General features: G+C 43.5%; 2 protein-coding genes across 10 annotated transcripts in view; one reads left to right on the top strand and one right to left on the bottom strand.

The window, feature by feature from the left end:
- LOC121698443 (dynein, cytoplasmic 1, intermediate chain 2a) overlaps positions 1-2,577 on the top strand; it is a 185,743-nt gene extending 183,166 nt beyond the window's left edge. For all 8 annotated transcript variants that reach the window (XM_042080547.1, XM_042080545.1, XM_042080546.1 and 5 more), the window contains one exon: positions 928-2,577. In XM_042080547.1, the coding sequence (XP_041936481.1) occupies positions 928-1,041 (114 nt within the window). In that variant the 3' untranslated portion in view covers positions 1,042-2,577. The remainder of the gene's footprint in view (positions 1-927) is intronic.
- On the bottom strand, positions 1,916-24,125 carry slc25a12 (solute carrier family 25 member 12). Of its 2 annotated transcripts, none has more exons than XM_042080559.1 (17): positions 23,515-24,125; positions 22,733-22,786; positions 18,965-19,110; positions 17,352-17,467; positions 16,641-16,780; positions 14,609-14,755; positions 14,049-14,187; positions 13,513-13,606; positions 11,650-11,728; positions 10,814-10,895; positions 9,287-9,445; positions 8,808-8,941; positions 5,345-5,485; positions 5,045-5,183; positions 4,501-4,659; positions 4,182-4,272; positions 1,916-3,578 (listed from the first exon to the last, which is right to left on the bottom strand). In XM_042080559.1, exons 1-17 carry the CDS (start codon positions 23,524-23,526, stop codon positions 3,347-3,349), a joined length of 2,064 nt encoding a protein of 687 aa, XP_041936493.1. In that variant the 5' UTR covers positions 23,527-24,125; the 3' UTR covers positions 1,916-3,346. The 2 variants fall into 2 exon arrangements, with proteins under 2 accessions (XP_041936493.1, XP_041936494.1); XM_042080560.1 differs by lacking the exon at positions 23,515-24,125 and adding an exon at positions 23,386-23,485.
- Between the last annotated feature and the right edge of the window lie 912 nt (positions 24,126-25,037).

Raw genomic sequence — 25,037 nt, 5'->3', positions numbered from 1 at the left:
CCCACAGGCTGCCCTTCCAGCCACCGTTAGGCAGAACCAGACTGTCTGGAGTCCAGTTTCAGTCAGTTGTGTTTGCGTGGTGGTTTTGTCCATGTGTTTGTTTGAGTCACAGCAGACTTGATCTTCCCATCTTCTAGAGCGTCTTGTGTCTTTGTGCACTTCTAATGGGCTTGCTTTATAGTCAGTACATTTAACTTCTTAACGGAATACTGTTTTGTCAACAATGCACTACTGTTGTGCTGCTGTTTTATAATAAATAGTCTGAATGTTTTTTTTTCAAGATAAACCTTATCAGAACACAGATGGCTGTCTGAGCAGTTTAAGCTGAAGGGGGTCCTTTAGATCCAGACAGTTGATAACAGGACAATACAAGACAATATTGTCAAGTGCTGTCAGGACTCCTGTATGTCTGTGTGTGTGTGTGTGATGTGTGTGTTTGTTTGTTTGTGTGTGTATGTTTGTGTTTGTGTGTGTATGTTTGTGTTTGTGTGTGTGTATGTTTGTGTTTGTGTGTAACCAGTAGTTGTGCCTGCAGACTCCTGGACAGCACTGTTGACCTTTTTAACATCCCATGAAGAGGCAAGCAGGGTGCAGCAGAGAACATATACAGTATCAGGACAATGGAATTTCCGACTCTGAAAAGAGTTAATTAATCCAGACCAAATCATTTGTCTAAAAGCGAGTGTCCACAGTGACCGTGACTGGCTCAAGCTTTGTGGCTTTATGCTTTTGTCTACATCCTACATCCAATGGTGGTCAGTCTAAGTCGTAGAATGACCCAGGGCATGTGTCTTTGCTTGTTATTGTTTTATAGCACATAGTTTGCCTTGATTTTGCCATTTTCAGATAGTTCAATTAGCTAAATTGATGTGTATTGTGGTTCTTGTCGACCAAAACTAATCATGTGTTTGTTTGTCCTCTCTGCAGCAAATCTCAGTCCCGCGGCCAGATGAGTGGACGCGCTTTGTGCGCACGCTCTCGGAGATCAATGAAAACCGGGAGGATGCAGAAGAGCTCGCCGCCCAGCGATTGGCTGCCTGATTGCTAGGGCAGCTTTGAACTAATCCAATTGGTTATTTGGATCCAGCCTGCACTCTCTTCTCCTGCGTGTTTTTATTTAAACAGTTCCCTGGCATGAAAACTGACTAACCTCCACATTCAGGAATGTTTTAAACTAGCTATACCAACACTAACTCAGTACCTACCGCTGCAATATGCAAAACTTTTTATCTTTCGACTTTTTTGTAGTACTGTTTTTCAGTGCATTAACTTAAACTTTCGACATCAATTGTATTTATTTAGTAATGAGCTTCTTTTTATTCTTCATAAAATGTTATTTTATACTCTAAGCAGTATAAGCCGCGTTAGAAACACTAACCGTTATATTAGACACGACATAGGGACGGGGGGTTCTCTTCCTGACTTTGTATCATCTGTAGAAAGACGGAAAAGCTGACCTATCATAAGTGCAGTCCAGCAGTGGCTTGCCAATCACAAGTGCGGTCCTGCAGTCAAGTCCCACCTCTCTGACCCTGACGCCTTAAGCCCCACTCACCCCCCAGCCCAGCGCACCAACCAGCCTTGAGTTCTGTAGAACCACACCTGTTAGATACCCATTCCGTAGTCGCATTCCAGAGTCATTGAGGGTTTGTTACTCATCCCTTCACACAGAGGACAGTTCAGGTAAATGTAGAACTGTCACAGAGCCCATAACAGTATCTCACCTCACCTAGTGTAGGAAAGTAGAGATTTGTACTGTATAAACTACTTAAGTAACTCTTTGATTGTAACAGATGGAGAGAGCTGGATTCAATACGTTTTGATGTCATGACTTCTATACCTCTCAATTTTCATATTATTAATCAGTCCATGAATTTTAGAAAGGAAAAAAAATAGCATAATGTTAACCACAGCACACATTTAGAATGAGTTTTATTTTGATAACGTACATAATCATACATATATTTTTTGCGGCATGTTTCTCCGACAAGTGCTTGATTTTCCTATTACAAGCACCAGGATCTTGTACCTTTTGGAAAACCATAGTGTGGGCTACAGGCTCTCTGTACTGCTGCTGGCTTGGTACTACTCGGTAACAGTTGCGGTGCTTTTTTCCTCTTTTCAAACCAAAGCAAGACCTTGTGCTAAGTATGTTCCAGTGTATTCATGAAACGCTAGTCTTCCCTATTGAAGGGGCTCTGAAGGTGTTCAAAAGAATCGGGTTAATTGGTAAATGGATGCCGATCACAAAAAGACACACACACACACATACACACTTTGAAACACCAAGAGCATACATTCCACACAACTCCAGACACATTCCAGACATACACCTACGCACACACGCACATAACTGATGCACTTGTGGTTTATGAATTGTGCATTTAAAAAATGGATATGACATGACCAAGTCCAGTATTCCAGAAAATTTTCATATTTTATGTTTGTTGTGTGTCCCTCCCAGTCAATCCTGTTAAGAGAATTTTATATCACTCTGAAACAAATCTTCCATCTTTACCCACTCTTGTTAAATTTAACCACAATGATTTATTCAATAAAATACAAGAATGAAATACATTTATATTATGTCCTAGTCATTATTATTATTTTTTTTTAATTGTCCCCCGCCCTGATTTCTCATTGATCGATAAAGCACGTCTGGAAAACCGTCGGATCGGCCTTGTTTTTTTTTTTTTATCTTACTTTAGAGACGTGCTTGTGAAGGAATGGGGAGAATAGAGAGAGAGAGAGAGAGAGAGAAGGACACACGTGCACACATACACCTCTCTTGAAATGAAGGTCGCAGAGGTCACCTCTCCTGGACAGCCTCTGTTTTTCACCTCTCTCTCCTCTTCTCCTCTGCGTCTCTGTACAGATGTACACTATGTACAGGAAATGAAAGTGCAACTAGAAAAAGAACTAGCAAAAAGAAAAGGTAAACAAAACTAGCAAAAAGAAAAGAAAAAAGGTAAACAAAAGATGATAACCCTGATAAAACCAAAATGTGCACGCTCAACTACAACTGCGGTGGCCACAAATCGAAAACCATAATGTCACTAATTGATAAGAAAAGGAAATCATTCAGAGAGGCGCCCAGTAGCAAATAAGCAACAGTGAGCTGATGTCTGTGAGTGACCGCTACCGTCACCATGTTGGACCCTGTGAGTGGAGAAACTCCAGGAATAAAAATAAAGAGTGATCAATCTGAGAGGAGGATGGAGAAAAGGAAGAGGTGGAGTGAAATGGCACGGGGGGCTCAGAGACAGATCATGCAGCCGACAGGAGGAGGAGGAGGAGGAGGAGGCGGCGGCTCGCCACCAGGCAGGGTGGTGGGGGCAGCTAGTCTCTAAGAGGAGGAGGGGGCATCGGCCGGCGGAGGGCTCTCGGGCTTGGGGGGCTCGGGGTGGTAGAGGGTGGTCACCCCCGAGGACTTGAACTTGGGCAGGTGAAGGCCGAACTTGTTCTCCACGCCGGCGAAGGTGGCCGCGGCGAGGCGGTAGCCGCCAACGTGCTCCGAGGACACAGGCGGGAGCTCCGAGATGCGGGACTTGGGAGTGGGCTCTGAGCCTACAGGCCGTCTGGAAAAAGGAAGAAAGAAAAAACCCAAGAATGTAAATAAGAAGGGGGCACATAAACACAGACGTTGTCAAGATGGGTGGCCTTAACTACCGTCATTTCTCAAATATTAGCCATGGTTTATACATTGATTTTGCTAAATTATTTCAGCTATGAGGTTAATACACGGGGACAGTTAATATGGTTTTAATATGTTTTGTTTTTTTTACTTGCATGAAACATTGTTCTGCGGTTTATACACAATGCTGCTAATACACAGGAAATTACTGTACGCGTTGTATGTGGTGTAGTCGTGGTGCGATATTTAAGGTCACAGGGAGCTTCAGAGCCATCCTTAGTGTACTGTTGCTGTGGGTGATATGAGTTTCTGTAGCCTCAGGGATGCAGGATGTGCATCTGTGTTACAGTGAGGAGACTGAAGTGTTTTCTATGCCCGCAGTAGGTCTTGAGTCACACAATGAAAAATACTCTCCTAGTTTCAGAGTTTAGCAGCACCCATTTTTTAGCGTGCAGTCGGATGGCTCATATTTATATTTCATGCAATTACTGGAACCATGGAATATACCAATGATCTGCCTGACGATTGCTATGGTAACGATACTCACTTTCCACCAAAGTCCACGTACAACCACCGCTGGAGCAGCTCGTAGGTCACCAGGGTCACACCGAACTGAGGGGAGGAGCGGAACACTCGAGCTGGGGAGAAAACGGCCAGAGAAGTTGAGCCATATTACAATGAGTCTGGAGCTTATGTACTGTATGGATTTACACGCATCCATTTTGCTGGTGCATATATACACATTTTCATCAGTGGTCTGCCTGTGTAATTCATGGTGATTCCTTGAATTTAAATAAATAAAATCTAATTATGAGTGTGTGTGTGTGTGAATGTGAGTGTGTGTGAATGTGTGTGAGTTTGCTCACCTCCAGCACCCTTCCACAGTGCCCTGAAGCCCTCCTCCCTCATGATCTTGCGAAAGCAGTCGATCACGCCGTTGTACGAGGTCTGACCAGCACGCGCAGCCACCTGCAGTCGCGTTTTGATGACGTCAGCGGGCGTGACCAGAGAGGCCGCGGGGATACCTGAGACACAAGTCCACAGGGTAAGAACACACGTTGCGTGGGGGTCTCCGTATCTCTCCAGTCACTGTGTAATGGGTTCTCCGTGTACAGAACATCTGGACAGCTCAACCACCATCACAACAATGCCATGAATGAGGAGAAAAAAAACACAAACACAAATCTCTGCTCTCAACACCACTGATTGCCTAGCAGGAGAGATTTACCAGAGATGTTCTAACAGGGGAGATAGAAATCTTAGTAGTTTTCCCACTGATAAAAAAACAAAACATAACAGCTAACTTGCTTAAGCCTGGGTCATCATCAAAATAGGTCGTTACCGGAGGAGGAGGAGGAGGAATCGAAACTCAAACCTCCAGCCTCTAGCAGTAGGGGTCGTCATGCCTACCAGCGATGGCGCCAGCAGCGAGGAGCTGCAGGGGTCCCAGTCGGCCGTGCTCGTCAGCAAACTCCTTCTTCATGTGGGCGTAGGCTGGGAAGTAGATGGCCGAGAAAGGGATGTCTCTCAGGAAACAAGCCTTGGCACCCTGCAGAGAACACATACAGTTCAAGCCAACATTATTTGCACATATTTTGGGCTGAACAGTCATGTGCATGCACGCACAAACGCGCAAGCGCACACACAAACACACCAGAAGACCTGAGAGACTCGCAGGTTTCACACCCTCTCAACTGTATGCGCACTCACCTTGTAGAGGCCAAAGAAGCCGAGGTCTTTGACCACACTGAGCGCGCTCACACGAGGCCCCGTGGTGATCTCCCCGGCGACTTGGAGCCGGATCTTGACGATCTCCAGCGGGTTGGTGAAGATCACCTGAGATCCACCAGCCTGCAGAGAGAAGAGAGAAGAACGACAGATCAGCACACAGCCTTACTATGGGGTCCTGGAGAACGAACAAGAGACAAGAACACACAAACAAACACATTTCCCAAGTTCCAGGGAAGTGAGACCTGGATCCACTCTTAAGAGAAGAATTAGTATAAACAAATGGTGGGTCACATCATATCAGAAGAGGAGAAGAAGAATAGAGAGAAAGACAATCTTTCTTTAACTCAGTTTGATATGAGCTAGAATGAAGTGGGCTTTTGGGAGATGGACATACAGTATATAACACACACACACACACACACACACAGAGAGAGTTGGTGGAAGAGATAGAACAATATGAGCAGGAGAGTAGGAGTGTGACCGATACGACATTGAGCAAGATGGAGTTGGAGGAACAGACAGACAGAGGCTACGTTCACACCGCAAGTCTTATTGCTCTATTTGGATTTTTTGCTCAGATTTTTTGTTTGCCAGATTCCGGTGTGAACGGTTTGCAGTTCCGAAGTGACCCGCATGAGCAAAAGAACAATAACAATGACATCAGCCAACTCCCGCCAGCGCATAATTGTGACAAATGTCAATGTAGATTGGCATAAAAGTCGCATCAAATCTGCTATGGTTGTTCACACTGCGGCCACATTGAAAAAAAATCAGACCTGGGTATGATCCAGGACCACATATGGAAGTGGTCTGAATCCGATTTGAAAAAAAAAAAAAAATCAGATCTCGGCAAGATTTGAGCGTTCACAACACTTCTGAAGAAGTCTGACCTGGTCACTTGCCCCCCCCCAAAAAAATCAGATTTGTGCCACTTTTGCCTGCAGTCTGAACATAGCCAGAGAGAGAGAACCACACTAGAGTGGATACGCCAGGAGTACTGAGTGCAGCGGGCCAGGGCCACGCTGCAGAGAGAGCGAGGAGAGGAGAGAAGGAACAGGACAGGCCGAGTGAGACGGGCCATGGCCTGCAGCGTCTGACTTCGGCACCAGCACTCTGACCCCTCCCCTTTGACCCCAGCACACCTCATCACCCCTGTCCAGACCTCCCTCCGCACTCGTCTACCCCATCCTTCAATTCCCTCACTTCCTGCACCGCTCCATTCTGCCATCCACCCATCTCATTACCGCCCTGCCCTCCACTCGTCTTCCTATTGTCATCCCTCTTTTTCTGCCCCCAAACGGAAGTGGAGTTTGTTATTGGTTTCTCAATGATCCATCCTCATTAGTAGGATCCTGTGTATAACAAAACTGGGTTCAGAATTAATGTGGTGAGTTCATAGTCACGGTTGGGTTGGTCTGTGGTTCCTTTTTGATGTGAAAAACATGGCGTTTCATCTATTCAAAATGAACACAAATGAGAAACTTCAGAAGGAAAATAATGGAACACACACACACACACACACACACACACACACACACACACACGAGGTCTGACAGTAGCCCCAGGGCAGAAAAAGATAGAGCAGGAGGCAGAGAGACAAACACTCGTTTATCTGTTGGTCTGTCGTCTTCTCTTTATCTTTACGAGGCATCTCGCTGGGTTGGGGGAGATAGCGGTACGTTAATGGTTTAGTGCTAGCCTTTCAGGAATGGTTCTTGTTACTCGTATGTATGGCTGGAGGTATGGAACGTTAACAGCAGATGGAAGATGTCTGTGATGAAAAGGCTTCCCACATGATGAGGGTCCTGGGATCATCACATATAAAAGTTAGGTAGTATCTACTGAACTCTACAGGCTCATAATGGCCCACAAGACAGCCACTGATGACGAGACGCAATTCCCACAGCAACATGAAATGTAGGCAGACATCCGTACATCCATTCATATGAAACTCATTTCAGCATTAATGTGGTGAACACTGAGACCCGATATTGCGTTTGGTTAGTTTGTGGTTCCTGTTTGATGTGAAAGCCATGGGACAAATGGATCTGTAGGACCATGTGAAGGTGCATCACAGTTGGTTCCTCTTAGGTTCACCCATCTGTGATTTTAAGCAGTATGGCATGAGTGAGTGGCTTTGGCAGCAGATATCGCCATGGCTGTGATTCGGCCACAGGCACAAGGCTGGAGTAAACTCCATTTACTCATTCAATAACCTCTCTCTTTGTCTCTCTCATTCAATAACCTCGCTCTCCGTCTCTCTCATTCAATAACCTCGCTCTCAGTCTCGCTCATTCAATAACCTCTCTCTCTCTTTCTCTCTCCCTCTCTCTCTCTGAGTGATTACTAGCAGTGAAAAGTTCTGAGATATGTTCTGAGATATCATCCCTCATGGAATGCCTCTCACCCAATCAGAAAATGAACAAATGGTTCGACCGGACCTAACTGTTGTATGAATCTGTAATAACACATATTATGTGCCACCTGCAGATCATGTTCAGAGGAGCGTGTTTCCAAACACTTTTATGTATAGAAAATGCTCAACTTTTGCGTATACACACTGATCTCTGATACCAGAGATCTACAATCTCAGAATGGAATGCAAATTTGGAAATAAAGAAAGAAACAGAAAGGTAGCTACTCTGCAATTTGGTGAGCACAATGTTTTGGTGAAGCTGATAAACCAAACGAGTGCTTACTTACAGTGATCTTGTTGCTACGTTACCCACCTTTAAGACACGGCTACTTCCTGTTTGTTTGTTTGGTTGTTTATGAGATGTTTGTGCTCATGACTAAGTTTGCACATCTCCTCCTCCGCAAGGCAATGGTGCATTTATAGTCCGGAGATGAGGGGAGGGAATTGAGACTCAAGTAAACCAAAAGGAAGCCCCACTGGCCTAGAGCACGCCACCAATCAAAAACCTGGCAGGGTCGCAACCTCAGCCCTGTCCCCTCCGCCCTCCACCTCCCCCTCGCCCCAAAAGAGGTCAAACCCCAGCCCTGTGGGGGGCATTGCCATGGCGACGCGGGCCCTGCAGCCAGCGGTCAGAGACCACATGTGAAGGGAAGCCCTGCGGGCCAAAATTAGCGGCCGGGTAAAAATAGAGCCAGTGGAACGGAGGAGAACTCGCTTTTAAAAATGGACCATAATTATGGGGTACCAGAACGGGCCGCACCGTTTTAAGATGAGGGGGCCTCCCACTCTCTCTCTCACAACCCCCCCCCCCCCACACACACACACACAAGCATCGCTAGCACACTGACACACACACACCCCATGAACACACAAAGACACATAAACATAATACAACACACACACACACACACACACACACACACACACACTACCATGAGAGCAGCAGACACAGTCCACTCCAACATACAAGATGAAGAACAGTACAACACAGTGCTCACACCAGGCACACAGCTCTTGTGTACTTACACAGCCGCCAGCTAAGATCTCGGCAGCAAAGGGAATGGAACCGTCTTTTTGGGTGAACTTGTCGCGCACAAAGTCATTCATCGTCAGTTTGATGGCCTTCTCTGGAGCCACTCCAAGGAGCTGGGGCACAAGGCCTGCCAACACAAACACACACACACACACACACACACTGTTACTTTCTTTGTCACAGGTACACACATAAATTTTGCACACAATACAAACTACAAACACATAAACTTTTACCCTCTCACAAAGGCACAGGCCTCATACAATTGCCATACCACGGAAGACTGCAAAAACAACTTCCAGCAGTAGATGGCAGTATTGGTCTTCCATATTCAATCTTCGCCGACAATTCAGACACAATAACATACACACACACACAGCCCCCCCCCCCCCCCCTCCCCACACACAGAAGCCAAACCAATAAACACACAGACACAGACACACACACACACACACACAAATGGGCAGTGTACCTCTGTAGAACCCAAAGAAGCCCTCGTAGCGGAGCACCTTCTTGGCACAGTCGAAGCTGTTCTTGTACATGAGCTCACCCACGAAGGAGCCGGTGGAGCGCTGGTTCTGCATGCGCGTCTTCACCAGGTCAATGGGGTACACTGCTGTCGCCCCCGTTGCTAATCACACACACACACACACACAATTAGAGGGAAATCTACACATATGAAAATTCACCTACATACACACAATTAACCAAACACAAATGCAATGCACACTGATCCATGTGAGCATTAAATAATATGAAAATATTTAACACACACACACACACAGAGTGTAACATTTTATATCCACAAGAGTATTCATAAGCCTCTGAAAGCCATCTGAATTCAGACAGCTCTTGGTGTCCTCCTGCATCAAAGCTGCATCTCTGTGGATGTGATTTACGTGCAATTGTGGATGTGGCGATGCAGACATCAAATGGTCTGCAGATCACAGGCACAGAGCGTTTAAAGTCATTACCAGTGGCAGACAGGAGACACTGAGAAGGAGGGGAAATGTGATCTTTCATAAAAGAAAGAAAGAGAGGGGAAAAAAAGTGGACGGCAACAAGCCTGTACTTTAGCATGACTGTTAAGTGTGTGCCCCTGACGCCAGGTTTGCGGGCTGCCATTCAAGCGGGTTTCTTTGGGAGGCTTTATTTACTTAGATCCTTGGGGAACGTGCTTGTGCTTATGTGGCAAATATTTACATAACCGTGGGGGTCACTGGATTTCTCTATTTACATGTGGACGGTCAGCCCACTTTCTTACAGATAGCAGTCTAGGAACAAAACAAAAGGGTTCACACAAAAAAAAGACTTCAAAAGTGATCTAACTTGACTTAAGAAATCTGTAAAAAGCTGAACTTCCATCGTTATGAAAGGTTCCATTCCATATTATGACAAATTTTCCAGGTACCATATGAACTTCGGAAGCTATTAAGGTTGCAAGAATCCTTTTCACCCCATCAGAATAATTATCTGACAAAAAGCTATCCAATAACCTGATTTAATTCATACATTTAGTCTTGAAGAACTCATGAACCCATGACTTTTATTCCGGAGAGTGAAGCTGACAGAAGAGGCTACAATGGCACTCTTCGCTGGCATTAGTCCATAATGCTAACAGGATAAGGCTTTTGTTTTCTCAAAACATGGCAAGAACTTGGCAGAGACTTCAGAGATTACACAGTGTAAACAGAGAGAAGTGGCAATGAGCTGTGGGATCTGAACACACAGACTTTGTACAGGGATACACTGGCCTCGTCTAGATACTGAAGAGAGAACACCAGAACGCTGGATGAAATTAGGAAATTCCGTTTTTTAAAACTCCACCTGATATTGAAGTCCACGTTACTGTGTGCAGTGAGTCTGAAACGTTGGTGCGGACATAGATAGTTTAAAACAACAACGAAAACAACATAGACGCAGCCAGAGACAGGGAGAAGGATGAGAAGTGTGGGGTAAATGTGTGGGTCAGGTGCGTGGTGTTGTCTGCCATTATTACCTCCAGCGATGGAGCCCAGAGTGAAGCGATACGCTGACTCCGCTATCTGCAACATTACTGTTCGCGAGCCATCGCCCGGGGACTGCAAGAGAGAGAAGGAGAGAGAGATCTTAAAAATGATTCTTGCAATATGCCAAGAAACAAATACAAAACAGTTAACACATCAATGACAGAGAGGAGAAAAAGAGAAAGATAGGTACAGAAAAAGAGAAAGAGAAGGTGGGGAGAGAAATGGAATACAGAAGAGCAGAATCTAGAATACAGACTATGTAAATGGTAATACTCATAAAGAGGAAAGGACATGGAAAAAAAGAAACAGATGAATGAATGAAAAAAGAAAGGATATGAAGGAACAAAGAGAAGGGAGAGGTAAAAAGAGAGAGAGCCAGGGGAAGAAGGAAGAGAGAGGAAGCTGGGGGAATTACAGCGGCGGTCGATTCTGTCTTCACAAGCGGGTAAAGTGCCCCAATCTCACACAATTACCGCACCGCCAGCACAGACAAGGCACCAACATGCACTCAATATCTCAAACAACAGCCAGCGTATAGATCAGGTGTATGTGAGGGGAGACTACTCGTCTTACATGTTTGAGTGTACAGTTGAACTCGGATGTTTAAATATTTTATTTTGATGACGTAAAATCACTTTGGTAATATTAAATGGAACTAAATTAACTAAATCATTCAATTCTGTGATTTGAATTAAATGCATAAGTCTGTATTGTATTATTCTGTGTGTTTCTATGTTCTTGGTTAATTTATTTAGCTTTTTCCATGCAAGCAAAAGGACAGAGACTGAAGGAGGGTCCAACACACACACACACACGTCTGTCTTACCTGTGTCTGAGCCAGGTTGTAAGGCAGCGCGCCCTCCTCCAGTGGTGCTATCCTCTCGATGTCTGACATGTTCAGTCGTCTAGACACAGAACACACTTACTTAGAAATTGGATGGCATGACAATGCTCTTGGTCCATGCTGGGTGGAAAGGATTTTATTTCTCACAGTTTTTTATTATTTTGAAAGCATTCCCACAGTTTATTACACCCATACATCTCTTTTCTGTTCCTGTAAGCTATTAATGAAAAACAAAAAAATCCCCTTGTAGCGATAAAATGGCTTAAACGGAACTTAAAACCAAAAAAACCTTCTTCCTCATTTCCGGACTTGGAATCTATCAGGCCCTGCCCCCTTTCCACACACTGAACTCAAACTAGTCCTTACCCACTCCTCCTCCATTACCGGGTGAACTCGGGTGAGAAGCACCCTCGCAGCTAAATGAAGTTCCCTTGATTAGTGCGTAGGGTTATAATACCACACTGAGCTTTGGGACGAACTTCACTCTCCTAGCGGAAGCTGGTTATCACAGAACCATGGATTTGTTTACAGGCGTGGCCTACTCACGCGGAACTAACATTTTGAAACATCCTCTATCTCCATAAGGTGCTGTATTAATTGACACACAAGTGACCAACAGTGTTCACTCAGCGGAGGGTTTATAACACAATACCACTTAACACTAATTGGTTTCTGATGGCCCTAAATATGGTGGACCCTCCACGTAAACACGCAAACGAAGTAACTAAGTGGCTAGGGAGAGGGTGAAGTAACTAGTTTCGGAAAGGGCCTCAGTCTTTATGAATAATTGTCCCACCCCCAAGTACTTAGGATTGGTTCTCTCCCCTTATAATGCACTCATAGCCTGATGCCTGAATTGGTCGAAACTCCTCAGCAATCTTTCATGAGTTATCAGACAATTCTGAAGATTTCACAGACCTAATGGACACTTCATAGTAGACTATTAGAATAAGGATGATAAGCATGGACCAAACCAGGCAATAAATAACCTTGCTTGAGACACACACTATTTCAGACTAACATTATTATAGAAAATAGGGTAGAATAGGCTTTAATTTGTAAACATTACATGTTAAACTGTACCCTGTTGGCACAGACTACTTCAGATCAGGCCACTGAACGTTTCTTAAAGGCAGCATAAGCCACCAGCCCAGTTTGGGAGCAATTAATTAATTCAACTGTTTTATTCACATTAGCCTTTGCTATACTAATAAAGTCTACCTATTTGTTTCACCTTTTACCAATCTAGATGGTTCAAATCGTATTCTTCATCAAATGAACTTGTTATGTTTGTATTTCTATCTAATATCACTACTTTTAAGTCTATATTTCTATGTAATATCGCTACTTTTAACATTAGAAGAAAACAGCCTATGATCTATTGCTACACTAATCTCAACGTAGTTTTTCTAACAGAGGATGAAAGTTTCAACTGAAGGACAGAGGTTAGAACCCTAATGTGGTCCAGGGACTCCATAGCGGCCTCTTATGTCATTGAATGTTCTTGCCAGCAATGCAGTCGGTGTAAAACATCTCGCCCAACAGGAAGTGAGTAAGTTCTTCCAATGTATAAAACTCACATAACAAATGTATTACACACATCAGATGTGTGCATTTGACATGCATACCACATGCACTGTTGGATTACGAAGTGTCACGGTTTGCGGAACCATAGGTGCTCGGGCCCGTCATCGCCGCTATATTTAGTAATTGCTTTATGAAGCCGAAGTTATCAACCTCTGCTAAGAAGTAAGAGTAAGACTATTTCTGACATCCATCAATAGTAAAAGATATTCTGGTATTTCTGACCACTTCTGGCATCAGTCAATAAGAAAAGATACTAACCCGGTTTGGGAGTGAAGGCCAGACAGTTGGTACAGGATGTCGATCTCCATGGGAGTGATCTGGCCAAACTTATTAGCAGCATGAACAAACTCCTCTGCACAGACACACAAACACAGTCACATGAGTCAGAACTTGTTGCATCATTGTGTATAATCAATAATAGTCACATTGTTACTAATAATGAAGTGACTACATAACTATATTATTTGTCTTAATGATTATTAGTACTCAGAAACATATTCTGTCTAATGTTCTTCACAGTTTCCTGCATGCCTATAGGTTTGAGTGGAGTCTTGGCTTTTGCATGTCCGGTTTGTGAGCTGTGTAACTGGGCAAGCCCATTACAGTCCTGAACAGTGAACACTATGCAAAATCATATGGTGTGTGTTTGTGTGCATATCGTGTTGTAAGTCTTTCTTGGACACTGTGGTGAAGAGAATAATCATTTGCATATGGACTTGTGAGCAAGGCTCTCAACAGAACTTTGTCAGGGCACAGGTGTGTAAGTATGTGTGTGGGTGGGTGTGTGTGAATACCTTTGGTGAGCAGTGTATCCTTGCGCGTGCCAGCCACAGTGCTGTAGATCTTGTGAATGAGCTCCATGTTGTTGAGTAGAGAGTTGAAGGCGTTGAAGTAAGAGAAACTAACCATGTGAGAAGTACCTCCCCCTGCAGCCTGGGGGAACAAACCACCAGAAGACACAATCCTTCAGATTTCTCATCCTCTCGCTGATACACTCAGACCCTTGTAACCTGGCAAAATAACTGGCATTTTCTGTTCCAGGTGATAGTGATGCAAAAAACATGAACTAAGAAAAAGACACAAAGTGTGCATAAAGATTACAGAGTGTAAGGGATCGAATGAAGCAAATAAAAACACAGGGGTCAGCCTCTTTACTATTTAGAGCTGGTGTCTTTCCACAGAGCATGTGTCCATTTCCTGAAGTGGCTTTGCTTTTGGTCAGACCACCTTTGTAAATGAGACACTGTTCTTAATGACTTCCCTGGTACAATCAAAACAAATTAATACAATTTTGTTTGTCCTATCTCTCTCTGGCCCCACCCCATCTGTCCACCTCGCTCCATGCTCCACCCACCGAGACCAGGTTCTCCTCCACGAAGGGCGTGAGCATGTGGTGTCGGATGGTGACCATGATGTCGCTGAAGTCCATGGCCGAGATGACGCCGCTCTTGGCCTTGTCCTTCTGTGCAAACGCCTGTCGCGCATGCTCCAGCTGCAGCTCCTACGGCAAAAAACACACAAACAAACTTCAGCATCAAAAAGGCACAATGCAAAGACAGACGCAGACACAATCACTAACAAAACAAACTAGGGGGAAAGTCTGAAGATCTCAATACAGTATACTATCCTGCTCTTTGGGCTTGCTTTCTTTTCATTCTTTTCATTGTTCTTGACAACATCCCATATGCCCTTGAGATTCTATTCACACAAATATAAAGGTGCATCCTTTAAAGTCTTACACAAACATTTCACAAACCTAAAATGTAAGGTCAATAATACTACCGTTTTGAGCAAGGAATGTATGTGTACTACGAAAGAGGGGGGAATCGAAATGTATGTGCATTGTGGGTGAAATCAGTTCCTGCCATTCTATTATATGCACAAATTCACAAACACATGAGATAAACACATGACATGTTTATATGTCTTCTAAACAATAATGGCTAATACAGTAATTTCCTGTGTCTTAGCCGTATTGTGTATAAACCGCAGGACAGTGTTTTATGCAAGTTAAAAAAAAAACGAAAACCATATTAACTGTCCTCATGTATTAACCTCAATAGCTGAAGAAATTTTCCAAAATCAATGTTTAAACCTCAGCTAATAGTTGGGAAATTACGGTAACAGTTTTTTCTCATTTTTCTCACTATACTCACGGATGGGTAGCATGTAGCACAGATACATTCCTTTGATATGCACTGTAAGTGTAAGCCTTACGTTTCTACTTTTCCCAAATCTAAATATGGGAAATAGCTTCCATGACTCATGCACCACTCAAGCAGCTGAGCTCCAGGATCACGTGCGATTGGTCCTCAGTAGGGGAATCAGAGCTGCCTTCAGTGCACACATGTGCAACATACGTCCTGCAAAATACTCTAATCCGGCCCGCAGCAAATCAAAACGCGCTGGCCGACTGCTCTGTGTGCAAGCGTGGAATCTAAATTTAGTCTATACTGCTTTAAACTTCAATCCAACAGAGGGTACTGTCTATTATTGAACTCACACCAAACACTACTCTTTCTCACGGTCCTAAAATGACCGGTTCAATGCAATGTGTTTCTTAAGCAGTTTTCAATTGTTTCTGTGTTCAATGACAGAAATAGCTGTGATACAGACATAGGACAAATGACAAGATGCAACTTTAATAGGCTAAAGTTTATAAAAACTTTCAATCCTTCAAATGGGTTTGATATAGTCTAGGTAATCCCTACTGTGAGACTGAATTCTGCAGAGGTGTAAGTAGGTGTCAAATGTCCTACAGAAAAATCATGATGGCATCGTGGAGATAACATGCTGGACACATGCCTCCATACAGCTCAGTAGAAACCCAACCCAATCCAGTCCACATTCACATTTCTGTTGTTTATTTTCTCATCCCTTCCTTTCCAAAAAGCCCACCCCCCAATCAAAGCCCTGGGCCATGTAACATGATACCTTTCCTGGAACACAAACAGGAAACAGGTGCATTTCGACCAATCAGACATGATTAGAGATGACAGGCGAGCAATCAAAAGAGGGGTAGGGGGGTCAGGGCTGTTGTCAGAGCCAATGAGATTCCCCGAGTAGATATTTCTGACAAGTACTAGGAAGCAGAGACATCCACCGTCTTGCTGTATGTGTATGTGGGTGCACAGGACAAATATACTGCATGTGGATTATAAGTCTTTATGTTTGCTGTTCTTATTCCTGCATGTTTACATAGCGGATTGATGTGTTTGCATGTCTGTGTCTGTGACATCTACGTACATGTGTGTGTGTGTGTGTGTGTGTCAGTGAGAGACATGTCTGTAGTTGAGGCATGTCTTACAGCCCTAAGCAAACTATGTGTGTGTGGGTGTGTGTGTGTGGATGTTTGTGTGTGTGGATGTTGTTGTTTAAAAGCTTACCTGCAGAAACTGTGTGAACTCCAGGTAGGTGAGACGTTTCTTGCGGTCATGGCCGAAGTGCAGGTGGACAAACTCACAGTCCCAGTTGAAAGGGATGTGATGGTGCACCGTTGTCTGGCTAAAGATGTCACGCACATTCTCTGTAAGTCCGAAAAAGAAAATACACTCAGTATTTGATCCATTTCCAAACCGTCTAGGCTAAGTCTGAGAGAAACTGTGTGGGTATGTGTGAGAAACATATATATAGTATAAATGTATGTATGTGTGGATGTTTGTGTTTGTGTTTGTGTGTATTTGTGTTTGTGTGTGTGTGTATGTGCGTACGCAAGTTTGTGTGTGCGTGTGTATGCTTGTGTGTGTGTGTGTGTGTGTGTGCGTGCATGTTTGTGTGTGTGTGTGCATATGCTTGTGTGTGTGTGTGTGTGTGTGCGTGCATGCATGGTGCGTGTGTGTGTGTACATATTACATATGCTTGTGTGTGTGTGCGTGCATGCATGGTGTGTGTGTGTGTGTGGGTGTGCGTTTGTGTGTGTGTCAAAGAAAGGGTCAAGGGTCCTGCACATAACAACCTGCTTTGTAATGTTGTGTGCATGTGCGTGTGCAACTTCTCAGCTTAGTTTGTAATCCAAAATAGCCCCCAACAACCTAACAATTGTGTAAAGACGAGAGTCCAAGCCTGTCAGACTTGATGTGAACACACACAGTCCTTACCAAAAGAGATATCTCCGGTGCCAGTCTTGTCAAAGAGCTGGAAGGCCACTATGAAGAGAGCGTCTGGCACACATAGTACAGACTCAAAGGCCAAGAACTCCTGAAAAGAAATGAGCCTAGGGGGAGGGAGGGAGGGAGGGAGGAAGGGAGAGAGAGAGAGTGGAAGAGGGAAAGAGGGAGAGGGGGAGAGATGAGCCAAGATAGGCACACATGCATTCATTCAATCTTGTAAATAAATACACAATATATGGATATATATGCTACATTTGGCAACAAGCAGGCAGTTGTGATGTCATGATTAACAAATAATATCAGCCAATGTAACCTTAAATAGGTTGTAGAGAATATTAATAGTAAAAAATCCAAGAGGGCTCTAGATATTTTTTAACACATTTCCAGATTTATGCCCTCCAAAAGAGAAGGACTCCCAGCAGCCTTCAGTGAAATGGTCTGGGCTGGCTGGAGAGAATGGCCCTGTTCAAATCAGGACACCATTACTACCACAGACAAGCCCAAAGAGGGGAGGAGCGGTGTCTTCTAAGCCATCTCCAAAACATTCATATCAAACTTATCAAAAGGGATGGCATGGACAGTTCAAATAACAGGAGTTTGGTCTAAGGATATATATACCATCTTCCAGCAGTGGACAGACAGTTTGTTGTGTTGACTAGAAGTTTGGTTAAACTTCAATTTTAAACAAATATACTAAATAGAAGAAGCAGTGTGCCTTTGCACAATTCTCTCATTATTTAGCCGACATGAACCACCCTGAGCCTTTGAAGAGTGCCCTGCAGTCCATTTCACACTTGACTGGAGGTCACATCACAACCGGTGGGCACCAGGTCAAAGCAGTGCCTGTTTGCCTTCATGACCACTACACATGACCCACATCAAATACACATGTGTTATATCACTACACCGTGTACTACATAGGCGGGGGGACGGCAATCAATAGATAAATGGACACACTGCATATACCTGTAGTACAACTCAATTACTATTTTAGTGGTATAGTATTCATTTAATACATCATTTGCATATAGAATTGTATTTGCAATATTTAATATTTGAATATTTAACAGACTCTAAGTGAGCAATAGTCCCAGTAGTTGTCTGTGTTGAATCCTGATATGTGGCCCTGCGCTCTGATACAGTATGCGCAGCAGGACTGTGGCTTTTATGACTCTGCTCAAGTGTTTGCTCCTATTATTACACTGACTTCATAAAGCAAGGCTAGGCACTCCGGAGTGGAGCGACTACTGTAATGGCTCGTAATGACATTAAGACTTGGCTTCATTCCCACTCAGTCTTATCTAATCACAGGGAGGACATTACCAGAAGCTTGACTGAGGAGCACAATAATCATGTCTGTCAATGTAGAGAGTAAGAACACTGCCATTAGATTTGATAACATGGCAGTGTAAGCACGTGTGTGTGCGTCATAGGAAGCCAATGTCCGAGTATGGGTCAGAAAAAAAGGCCTGGTCGGTCTGCTTTTAAATTCTTTTCATCTTACTAAAGAGAGGAAGGGAGCGAGCGTCCAGATGCAAATGGACAAGAAAAAGGGAGGTTTGAGAGGAGAGCCGGCATGTGTGAGTGTATGTGCTCCTCACCCATCTTTGGTTGTGTCAGCCACACCAGCAATGAGCTGCACAGTTTTGGGGTTGTGGTGGACCTGCGCGTGAAGGCCGAGGTACTTCTGCACAAAGTCCGCCGGGGTCATAAACCGCTCCCCCTCCTTGTCCAAAACACTTGCATACTACAATGGAGAAAACACACACACACCCACACCCACACACACAGATCACCATCTGCAACATATGCAGACACTTTAACTCCCTATACTCAGTACTAGGGTTGCAAAGGGGCGGAAAATTTCCGGTAAATTTCCAGAAACTTTTCATGGGAAATTAAGTTGGGGAATTTTGGAAATATTCCAAATTGGAAACTTTCATGGAATTAAAGGAAATTATGGGAATTTACAGGAATGTTTGGTAATTCCTACTGTTTCATATACAGACATTAACATTTTGTTTCGTAATAAGCAATATGATTTGTTTGTTCGTATTTTCGCTTAGCTTAGCATACAAAGATAGCTAACATGCTAGCAGGAATCCCATTCTCTGCCTATGGTTTACTAGCGTGCTAAGCTAGCAACACTGAAACCACTGAACTGCCCAAGATACACCACGCCACTCAACAACAAAATCCAATTGGTTGGAACATCAGTTTGTTCAGTTAGAATCCCAGAAAATGGTAAAACAAATAAAAATATAATGACACAACATACCACCCCAACCAAACCAAACCTAGATTAAATTATATATAAATTGTCAAGCTTAATCAGACAGATTAATCGTCCCATTACAGTTTATGCAAAATGACGTACACCCATTTCAATGAGGACAAATGTGACGACAAGCCCATAACTGGGCAACTCTGTTTGCAAACTTCCCCCAGTTTCACACCAGTTATCCCCACGAGGTGACATTTTCACTGGGAATTTATTTTCCCAATGCACATGAACGCATCATAGGTTTACTTTATGTCTAGTGGCCTATGCAGATTGCTGTGTGCATGGGATTGACGTATGTGCAGGGTAGAAATTTGACTGAAATTGCATTAAATCAGGTTGTTTTAACTAATATTATGCTGCAAGATGGGGTTTTGTCCACTACATTTAAGTTCCCTGTTATAGACTAACTTGCCATATTAAAAATTCCCAGTTTATTCCCATTAATTCCCGTTTATTTTCGTATATTCCCGTTAATTCCCATGGAAGGTTTCCAACTATGAAAATTCCCGGAATTTTGCAACCCTACTCAGTACTAGAAATTTAACTTTTCAGATGCCTTTTCAGATGTCTGAAAGTATTCTGTAGTATGTAGCTCTCAGTACTTTCATTTAGTTCTCTCTAGCGTGTAACACACTCAAAAATTGTTGCCTGGTATGACATCATACACCTCTATCAGCTCAAACTGCACCCACAGGCATAGTGTGGTACGACAAAGCATTACTGGTAACAAATGCTCCTGAAAATGAAAGTGAAAATACAACAATCTTAGCTCTGCTATCTCCTTGCAAATAAACACGTTCATGTAATCACTTACAGACACTGGTACTCTCTCCCTCACACACACACGCAGGTTGACCTTCCTTAAGAAATGCTCAATCAGCATCCTCACAGATAAGGACTTGAAAGTGTGCGCTTGTTTAGTGTGCGTGTGTGTGTGTGTGCATGAGCACCAGAGGTGGCACAGTAACACAGAACACATGTATGCCATGCACAGACAGTTCAACAAAGGTTACTACTACAGCCAGAGTAACATCCAAAGGGCACCACTGTGGCACATGTTTGCAGCGTGATCCACAGACAAACAAACAGCACGGTACTGAGCGTCACCTTTCTTCTCCATATTACCACCGTCTAAATCAACATTACTCTCACTTTTAAAGAGCTAAACATGTAGAGGTTATCTATGTGCTAGCTGACCTTTCCCACTTCATGGCCACAAACTTCCTTTGTGTTTGTTCTTTGAGAATTCAAGATTGCCCAGAGCAAGCTTGTGACCCGAGCCAACACACTCCACCCCACAAATTCTGGCTCATTAATGGAAGCGTTCCCTAAGAAGACTCAAGTCTCAACTGTATTCCATTGAGGGGAGAAACTGTAGCTTACTTTCATGCAATGGTGAGCCATTATTAGAGAAAAAGATTAGCTTTCTCTCACATGAGCATGGCTTAGACTGTGTGAGTGTGTGTATATGTGTGTGTGACTGTGCGCGTGGACACTTGTGTGTGTTTTAAGCAATCTTAGGCTCTAGTGTGTGAGCACAGAAATCTGAGGTAGAAGCTGCACTTTCAAGGTCAACCACCCCAATGTTGTCAAAACCATTACATGCTTTTGACCATACTTACATTAGCACTTTCCCTAGCCTAGAAATCTAGACGCACTCTAGCGGCAGCTAATGTAATTTTCAGCCAGGGTAGTCTAGCAACTCTCCGTTGGCTTGCGAGCTGGAAAAATGAAACTTCAATCAGGCCAATCACATCGTGCATAGAGTCGGCGACGGTTCCGTGTGAATTCCCTGCTACTTGAAAACAATGAAGATGGATGCTGCTGCTGCTGGCGAACAGCGGTCTTTGAATTGCGATTCGAGTTTTTTCAATTGCCAAAAGTTTGATCAACTAGTAGCCAACTAGCTCCACTGGTGGGAAAATGCATGGGTGTCATGAGTTGTAGTGCTATCCTATTGCGTGCAGAGGAAATTTGAAAGATAACCGTTTATCCCGCCTCTCGGATTGAGCAGTGCCAATGGTAAGTTCCCAGACCCTAAATCTTGATGTGGGTCTGGCTCGTCAGGCTACATTTTCCCAAGACCGACTAAGTATTTTAAAGACATTCCAAACTAACATTTCACTGCAGTCTCCTTCAAGAAATCTAAAACACACAACTATCTGTAATGTATATAAACAGTGTCATATTTTACACTGTTCCACATTGCTCCATACAAAGTTTCCCTACACTGTCATGTAGTCATATGCGTGTGAAATGAAAGTCAAGGACAACTGCCTGACATATGACATTCAAAAAGCCGATCATCAATATCATATATTTTGTCATCATCAATATCATATCACCTGGTTCCCTTATCATTCTCTCCATCCTCCCGAAGCAAGGATAGACTGGGAGGGAATGACAGCCTGAACATTAGCATGTCTAACATGAAAGGCAATTCAGCCAGGCATGTCAGAGTAACCTCTGGAACATGGAACAAACATAGCCTGCATAACACATGCACATTCTCTCTCTCGTGCTCGCTCACTCACACACACACACTGCACTCAGTCACATGAACAGCACAACTCCACAACAACATCACCTCTCACCTCATCACTTCTTGTTATGCATGCACAAACACAATGTGTGATCAATCATAACCTCTGTGACTTTCCTAGTAAACACCAGCATGAAACAACAGGCATTGGCATACCAAAATACACACACATTCATGGTGGTTTCCACCACACCACACTGAAAAGTGTGTAGACAATATAGCCAAATAAAAGGTATCCTTTAATAAAAAATAAATAAAGATAACATTAACCCATTGTTTTTTGCCTTTGCTGTTTTACTGAAGGTGTAATCCATTAGACTAGTTTTTAAGCAACCCACTGCATACCAGACACCAATTTCAACATATTTGCACATCTAAATACAACCAAAAAATAATTTCACATTTCCCTGGAGTAACAGCAACCAAAACAGTAAGACGGGACCCATAAACATTCATCACCCTGAAGATTCCTAAAAAACAACACTGGGAGTGGCGTCAATTTGTATTTCTGGTCCGCTACAATGTCAAGATAATGTTACTTACCTTTTGAAAGATGACCTTCAATTCGTTGGGGTCGGCCCGTTTGGTTGACTGCACCTGCAAATACATTGGCCGGAGGTTACTCACAAAAGTATACTGGAATGAGTAAATAGTCACACGGCCCAAGCCACCAACTGGTTACCATAAACCTCCTGACATCTTCATAAAATTTAATATGGGTGAGACTTCAAACACAAGACTCGCTCACTGCAGCGAACGGTTAGCAATCAAGTCCAGCTCGACATTTAATTTGTTTATCAGTTTGGAGCACACACACTGCTTTTACACCCATGCTGAAAGTCAAGAGGCTTGGCAAAGTTATGCTGGTTTCTAGCTAACACCTCCGAGGTTAAACCGGGAACATGCAGACAGAACCTATAACTGTATAGCTACGTGCTACACATCACAGCAATCACATCAACATAGCAGGTAAGTTTAGCTGGCTATACTAAAGAAATGATCACGAAGCACAGGCAGCCACTACACTGACACGATATCAGGAAGATGCTGAGGGCAAGAACTCTATTATCTAATCTGGATAAGCGCAGAACATTACTAGCCACGGCAGTCACAAGGCTAGTTATGTTCATTGAAGGCCAAACAGAGGCCAGTCGGGAGCACAATGATGCTCGTGCGGGAGCGTGCGTACCGCTCACCTTCCGAAAAACCTACTCAATCACACCCGACAGCCCTACCATCATTCCTCTCGCTCGCTACCTTAAACAGAAAAACAAGTTAACAGCATTAGAAACAGTTTCTGGAAAGTGTAGTATTGCCGAAGTCACCTTGACCGCCATGCTTCTTCTGACGTCACCGACACTGGCGCAGGCGCTCGCGTTGTCGTGGTAGTAGCGTGATTCCAGAGGAGCGCAGCAGCAGCATGTGCGGATTTCACTTACGTGATGATGTAAGATGCTGGGGACAATCAATGTACGTTTGTCGAAGATGATCTGCAATCACTTCTCCGCACAGAAACGGACTGTTCTATACGTCTCCGACTGGATGATGCAAGAGAGGACATTCTTGCATCTTCCGGGAAATTACTCCAGTTTGGTGATGTTCTGCTGTCGGCTTTGCTTTTGAGAGAGGGATAGACTGAGCAAAAGCTGCCTTGGACAAAAGACAACTTTCATGAACTTATAGTGAAGAGTCTCCACGCATATTGCAATTCGCACATTGTCAAAAAAGGAAATTATTTAAACTTTGTCGCGCAACGTTTCGCGTCGCCTGCCTGCCTCCCGGCGCTATCGATTGCAGTCAAATAGACACTTCTCTGCTTTAACTCCCCCTGTTTACCCCAATAAAGGCTGCTTGTAAACCTAAGCCTAATCCAGTTATGCGTGAAGGGGTTTTAAAGCACTTTGGCGAAGTGCAAGAGACGAATGCAGATTTGCGTTTTTAAGCAGACTTTCGTGTTGAAGTTAAACTTTTTGTGTTGCCATCACGAAACAAGTGGACCCCCTTCTTGTTGCCAATTAGATGGATTAGGTGTCTACAAACCCCCTCGCAAAAAAGCCCTAAAAGCAACACCTGAACGCTAGTTTTAATGCAGCCTTAACCAAGCAGTAACATATGACTAACTCCTAGTCTACTTATTTGGAGTAGGCTGCATAGGTCTAGTCTACATGGACTATAAAAATATTTGTTTTACAAAGTATCTCTATGTATGTGAAAAATAAAATCCTTGTATCCTTAAGCTACTAGAGCTAATAACCTACTCAACATCAGCTCTGAATAACAGGTTTTGCAAATGTTTATGAAATGTGTTGATGCATGTTTTTGTGATATTCTCAATTTGCCACAGCTACAGCACTATTGCGCAGTTACATAAGGGAAGTAAGGTTAGTTCACAAAAGCTAGCCATTTCTTTATGAGTGCAACCCAAAGCGCTTAATATGCTACATACGGGTAATTGGTAAAAGTCGAAGTTCACAATCAACTCCGATTGTGTTGTGGGAAATTGAACATTGCCACTGTTTATTTTTTTTTTATTTATAGCCTAACCCCTTTCTATTTATACACTCCTATTTGACTTTAAACATTAACCATTCTAGCTTTCTACTCTGACATTTTGACCCAGACTGGCTTCTTATCAGTCTGAGAGCACTGGGGGGTTACAGTGACACTGTCAGTGTTGCGTAATCATTAACTACTACAGTAGCTTATTGAACATTTACACCGTGGAGGTAGTGATTTTTGTTTAAAATAGATAAACATAATTGCTTTGTGCTTTTTTCCCCCAATTCTATTTACTTAAAAAAAACAAGCAAAGTATCAATATTTCAGGACAGACAGGATTCCCCAAGCT

Source organism: Alosa sapidissima, chromosome 23 (assembly GCF_018492685.1).
Source record: "Alosa sapidissima isolate fAloSap1 chromosome 23, fAloSap1.pri, whole genome shotgun sequence".
Lineage (NCBI taxonomy): Eukaryota > Metazoa > Chordata > Actinopteri > Clupeiformes > Clupeidae > Alosa > Alosa sapidissima.
This window is presented reverse-complemented; position numbering and strand designations above follow the sequence as displayed.

What these genes read in the sequence shown, in the direction of transcription:
- slc25a12 (XM_042080559.1), bottom strand. An exon ending in AGTTCACACAGTTTCTGCAG is followed by an intron (nt 14,756 to 16,640) that starts GTAAGCTTTTAA and finishes TTTTTGCCGTAG; the next exon opens with GAGCTGCAGCTGGAGCATGC. An exon ending in TCTGGGCTCCATCGCTGGAG is followed by an intron (nt 9,446 to 10,813) that starts GTAATAATGGCA and finishes GTGTGTGATTAG; the next exon opens with CAACGGGGGCGACAGCAGTG.